General features: G+C 40.5%; 1 protein-coding gene across 1 annotated transcript in view; it reads right to left on the bottom strand.

The window, feature by feature from the left end:
- LOC119424628 (lysosome membrane protein 2) overlaps positions 1-2,793 on the bottom strand; it is a gene marked incomplete at both ends in the record, with an annotated part of 6,617 nt that extends 3,824 nt beyond the window's left edge. Inside the window, 1 exon segment of the mRNA XM_037692117.1 lies at positions 2,615-2,793. Coding sequence (XP_037548045.1) covers positions 2,615-2,783 — 169 coding nt within the window.
- Between the last annotated feature and the right edge of the window lie 3,695 nt (positions 2,794-6,488).

The following is a 6,488-nucleotide window of genomic DNA, read 5'->3' as shown; positions in this document are numbered from 1 at the left end:
CACAATGTTTATTCCCAGAGTACCTGTTCCAACACTTAATCCTTTAGGGTCAGTCTTATTTAAGTTGACTAAACAAAAATTTGGTCTATGCAGAATTTTGACCCCCCCCCCCCCCCAACACATTTTGGCTCGTTATTTATTTACCACTGAATGTGAACACCAGAGAAAACTAGTAGGATTTGCATATGCCGCTTTGCCATTGGTAAGTGACGTTCAGCTCTCCACTCCTCACTTCTTCTCAGGTGTACGTGATTTGCCACTGTGACTTGTTTCCCCACTCTGTAGGCAGGATCGTCAATGCAAAGTGGGCGGGATTGTAACTGGTCTGTTGAAGCCACTCTGCCTGTTGTGGTCCTTTATTGCCCTATAATCAGACTTGAATTTATTTAGCTTATCTCAGCACTGCTTATAAGTCCAGGTGTAGCCATGCTGCACCATTATCTCTGATATATCTTGGTAAATGCACTCATTTCTTGTGGCGCCATCTAGCGCTGTCATTTCTAAACCAAACCCAGAGCCTGGCCCCGCTCGACCCGGATTCAGACTGGACCAGGCCATAATAATGTGCTTAATGTGTGGGCCGGGTCGGTGTCGGGCTTTTTATTGCGTCAGGAACACACATGGCCAACGATCCAATATTTGCAAACATGGCTTGCCATACTAGACCTGCTGCATGCGGTCATTTGGCCGCGTGCTGACTGGCCTTGAAAGAGGTGAAAAGTTCAGTTAAGCTTCAGATGGACTACTGCCAGCAATCCATCAGCCCAAATGGACATTCATTCAGCCGCTGCACTCAGTGGACACGTGCTGCCGACAGCCCAAATATGTGAGATCACAATATATCTGACATGTCAGAGCAGGATTCAATACAGGCAGAAGAAGGGGAAGTTTTTAATGCGCATTGATGGCTCCTCAGCTCTGATCTTCTGCCCCCTCAGTCACGTGCGTCCGCCGACCGTTAATAATAGTTGGTGGTATAAGCAGTCAACACTTAATTAAAAATGTTGGGGGGGTGGGGCAGGTGTTACCTGTAATTACTGTTGATTCGTCAGATAGGGTGGGGTTCGGAGTCGGAGATGATGACTGCGGGCTGGGGCCAGGTCGGTTTGGATTATATGGACCCGAGTGCAACTCTAGCGCCATCTATCAACATGATGAGGAAGTGGAGTTTCAGATGTAGTTTCCAGTTTTTCGGGGGGGGGGGGGGGCATCCAGTGATATATAGCTCCACTGTCCAGTCATCGGCTACTGTCTGATTACGTTAAAATCGACCACCCGGAGCAATCCACTTGAAACCCCAAACAAGGTTGTCCCATAAACCAGGCTGAGTGGGGGTGGGTATAGGCATTAGAGAGACCCTTGTTTGGTGCCATGTCATGCAGAGACGATGAGAGTTGAGACAGTGGCAAAGCACCATTATTGTTGCGCTCAGTGACCAGGTTAACTACCATTAGTAATGTTACTCAACAACAGATTTCTCAAAACATTGTACTAACATGTTCACTGATTATGGTTGAACAGTATAAAATCAGATCAAAAAAAGCATTTTTCTATCACAACGTTCCATGTGTGTGTCAGCCATATTGGATTTTTAGATCAGGGCTTCTCATGAACCTTGACATTTGGGGACAATTTCAGTTGATTTGTTCAACTTAGAACATAGAAAATCTGGCTTTTGGATACAAATGAAATAGTGTTTTATTCAGACCAGGCTAATGAGCTAGTATAGTCCAAATGAGGCCAAGTCAAAAGTAAATTGCTGCCATTAAAAAATAAAATAAAATCCATCCTCAAACATTTCAACCCCTCTGTGTAAATTGCCTTATAATGAAAACATGTGGTGATGTAACAATGTATAAAATAGCATTAGCAAGAATCGCAGTAAATCTGTGGAGATTGGAGCTCTTTTAAGTCGATAGTAGTTCACTTTGGTTTTGGCCACGCTAGCCGTTAGTTCCTCCGCCTGAGCTAACATCTAGTCATTTATTTAAGGTTGTTTACAGAACTACCTACAACAAATAAGAAATTAGTTGTTCATATTTTTTCCACAGAACCTAACTTTAAAGATCTAAAATACCATTTGTTTCCAAAAATGAATTTAGAAGCTGAAACATTCAAAGTAATTTGTAATATTGTATAATAGCAAGAAATACAAACCTTTAAAAAATAAGATTAGATGAAACAAAGAAAATATGGCCAGTAAGACCATTCTTGAACATGTTCAAGGGCAGAATCAGGTGACGGGGCTTACTGCCACCAGCTACTGGGTCAGTCATGGACAGAGGGTGTCCAGTGTAACAAGAGCAGGAGAGCTGTGTCACGTGAGTCGTTCACGTGCGGTTTACTGGTGGCAGTATGAAAAAAGGTGAATGGAATAATCAGTTTCCTGGAAATCTTTATTTAACGATCTACTGACTTAAAATACGTGGGCCAGAAAGCTCTTTTGACCAACCCAAGAGCATACATCTTTGAAAGCTTTCACAGTTTTACTTCTGAGGTTTTAGTATAAGCACTGAAAGGAAAAATGTTGCTGACACAAAAAAAGGACCGTGTGAGTGGCACGAAGAAGTTCAAAGACTGCCTGAGAAAATGTGCTGCACAGGCTGACAATCACCTTTCCGACATGGACTGACTTTAAGAACTCCAGTTCCCAGGCACTCCTCTGGGGTGATGCAAAATCCTTTGTTGGCTGGGTTCTCCCCCTTGCTGGCCAAAACCGAGCGCGGTGGTGTGAAGCGATAGGCGGGGATTCCTTTCACGTTTACGTCTTTCTCAAACTCCATGTAGATCGTCCTGGAGAGGAAAGCAGAATTTTATTTTACAAGGTAAAAACTGAAAGGAGACTTTTGTGCGTCATAGAATAAAAAACACCATAACTATTTACACTTGTGTTTATTACATCCTACAGCAATCTAAGCAGCAAAACTAATGGATAGCTCAAGAAACCCAACACTAACTGTAGGATTTATCAAAAACAAACGTCTTAAGTCTAGTCTTAAGAGCAGAGTGTCAGCCTCACAGATAGAAACTGTAAGTTGGCTCCACAAGAGAGGAGTTTGATAACTGAAAGCTATGCCTCCTATTCTGCTTTCAGAAACTCTAGGAACCACAAGTAAACATGCAGTGTGTGCGAAGAGAGTGAAGTGCTCTGTTAAGAAAATTTGGAACAATAATATCTTTAATACAGCATGGAGCTTGGTTGTTTACAGAATGGTAGTAAGAAGTCAGATTTTAAGTTTTCTTCTAAATAAAAATGAAGAAATATCCTCATCAGACCTCTGGCAGCAACGTTAATAAAGAGTCCATCAAAGAAGTGATTTTTGCTTGGGACATTTTTTTGTCTCATCATTTTGGAACAAAATGTTTCTAATTTTAGTGAGATGCACAGGTGGAGAGAATTTAATGTGGGAATTAAACTACACATCCTTGTCAAAAATCACTCCAACGTTCTTCAGAATACCATATTTTTCTGACTATACGGTGCACCAGATTATAAGGCTCAGTATCAATGAACAGGTCTGTTTTCATATATAAGGCGCACCGGATTATTGTAAATGGTATATGGACTAATGCTTATATAGCGCCTTTCTATCTTATCAAGGCACTCAAAGTGCTTTACAACACAATCTGTGCCTCATTTACCCATTCATACAGCACTCTACTAGAACTGTACAAAGAATAATCAGTGCTTTAGTGCATTCATACACCGATGGGACACACATCGGAGGCAATGAGGGGTTCAGTGTATTGCCCAGGGACACTTCAACATGTGACTGCTGGTGGAATCAAACCCCCAACTCTTGCATTGGCGGATGACTGCTCTAACACTCAGCCACAGCCGCCCCGATTATATGGTGCATTAAGTGAAACAAGTTCATTTTGACAGATTTTTGAGCACCGTGTACCACATAAAATCGGTTCAAGGTCAGTAAGCACAACCAGAATTAATACATAAGGCGCATCAGTAGCACTGGAAGCCAAGTTGATGCAATCCAGAGTAAATGAAAGGCTGTTCAGGTCTAAAAAGCACAAACTCTGTCTTGCCTGAGTTTGAAAGCAAGTTAAAATTCTGTTTGTCTCAAGTGGTCTGATCAGGCACTATTTGTTTCTTTGTGGTAGGTCAATGTGTTCAGGTTGTGACTTGGGTTGTTACCAGTTAACACTAGTTAATTTTGCTCCTTTTACGTCTTTAAGGTTAAATTTTTGTAAATTTTACAATTTATGAAAGAACTTTATACAATAGCACAAAACCTTAATGGACTTTATCCTGTGTTCTCATTTCCATGGTCCATCGCACCACTGGTGCTTTATCGCATGCCACTGTTCCCATTGTGTAAATTACAGAACAAACAGAGGCTACTCAGAGACGCATTGGTGTGTCGTTACACGCAATGAACAACAAGAGTGTCGACTCCCTTGTTGGAGTGAATGTGAGCTTTCGTGCCAGTCTGGCTCTGTGTCTACCTCCACTGCCAGCACAGAGACAACTCAGTAATGGACCAACTTTTGTTCCCATTTCTTCAAAAATACGAGTGAGTGAAATGATGTCACAGAATGCTAACAAATTCCTGAACTCAGTTCAAAAACATGCTTCACGAAGTTGGGATACTCATTAATTACTTGGGAGATGGGCAGGTTAACAAAAAGCAGTAACATACGTCTGTTGCCAGGGCCGAGGAACAAAAAAGCAATGTGATACATTTTATTTAAAATGAAAACAGCTGTATATCAGGGTATCCTCTCAGGATACATAATGACTTCACAAGAGCTTGTGGTTAGATTTTTATACAACAGAAGTTTATTTTATTGACTAAAACAAAAAATGATTAAAAAAACTCAACGTTCGTAATGCTACATAATTAAGCTCTTTTACAATCTAGCACACTTTGTGCTATTTTATCCATTTGCAAATCAAAACCTTCAGCCTGTTCCTGAGATTGGTGTCATAAGTTTGTTCTGTTTTTTAACTGTTATACTTGTTATAAAATAACTTTATTTACAACAAACATACCACCATAGAAATACATTGAAATTTGCTCATATCTTTCTAAAAAAAAGTTCTCTTTTAAATGTGCTGTAGCATACATGCTATATTGTTTTCTTATTATGCTGCATTTAGTAGTAGTACTTTTAGCTTTGAGCTAGCCTTTTGCTACTTTTAACCTGTAGTGTTTTTTTATGTTTTAGCAAATGTTCTACTTCCTTTAGCTTTAAGAACTCAGTTTCAGATTCTTCAACAAATTTCAGCAATGTCATCACTCAGCATTAATTTGCACCTTCATATAATTTTTTTTTTTTACGATTGATAAAATAAGTGCGAAACAATGTTTCAAGTGTCAATGTTTCAACTTGACTGTGGAAAATCAGATTTCTGTGGATTTGTAATATTTTATTTGATACAGAAAGCCCAATGGTGACACTTTTACATTCCAGACATGCTGAGAAAACAATGTTGTATTGAGGCAATGAAGTTCTCGTCGCAGCTGAAATCATCAATCACGTAATGTCGGTTTGGTTTCAACAGCTCCTGGGAGATTTGCTTTACTGTGAGCAGCTCATCCTTGCTCTGTGAATAACTGCAGCTTTATCCTGATAGTGGGGGAATCTGGCTGATCCTCTGTGAGAACAAAGCCCTCCATACACTGTCTGCCAACTGAGTGGGAGGAACTGCAGCCTACCAGTCATGTAACAATACTATAGACCTTTCCCTTGACCTCTGAGAGAGAAGCCAAGAACAACGCCTGATATGTTTCTACTTTAGACCTGGAATGAGAGCCTCTGCCCTGCACTGCTGGGAGCGAGAAGCCATCAAATATACAGTGATCCTTCACCTATTGCAGAGGTTACGTTCCAGAGACCCCCATGGTAGGGGGAAATCCACAAAGTAGCAGCATTATATTAATTTTATTATTTATAAAGTTTTAAGGAGAAAAAATGGTTAGATCGTGTCATCTGGACTAGTTTCTTTAAGTGAGAAACGTTTCGTCCCCCATCCAGAGGACTTCCTCAGTCTACTGCCTGCCAACCAGATCTGTCCCATAGGGAGCCTTCACTGCTGTGTTTCAAGCCAACCTCCTGTTAGAATCTCTAAAGTAGAGTTTTACCATGTGCAAAACAATCAATCATCAAGTACAACAATAAAATGTTTTAAGCCAGATGTCCAACTTGCTACTCACAGAAACAGCCTGAGGACAACCAAGGCCAAAGTGGTTCAGAAATAAAAGGTTTGTAAGCTCAATCATCCAGGTAAATTCAAATGCAGTAAGATGTTCAAGGATGCTAAAGACTCCTAATACACCCTCACTTAGACAGAACTTAACAGAAAAAAAAATAATACAGTAGTCCCTTGTTTATCGATGGGGATCCGTACCCTGAAGCCTCACGATAAGTGAAAAACCACGAAGTAGGGAGAGTAGTTCAAGTTCAAATACGTTAAACTTTATATTAAGGCTTTAGAAACCCTTCCCACACTCATGCAATGTTCTAAA

This window comes from Nematolebias whitei, chromosome 18 (genome assembly GCF_014905685.2).
Source record: "Nematolebias whitei isolate Nwh7 chromosome 18, NemWhi1, whole genome shotgun sequence".
NCBI lineage: Eukaryota > Metazoa > Chordata > Actinopteri > Cyprinodontiformes > Rivulidae > Nematolebias > Nematolebias whitei.
Note: the sequence above shows the minus strand (reverse complement) of the source record. Positions and strands in the feature narration are given on the sequence as shown.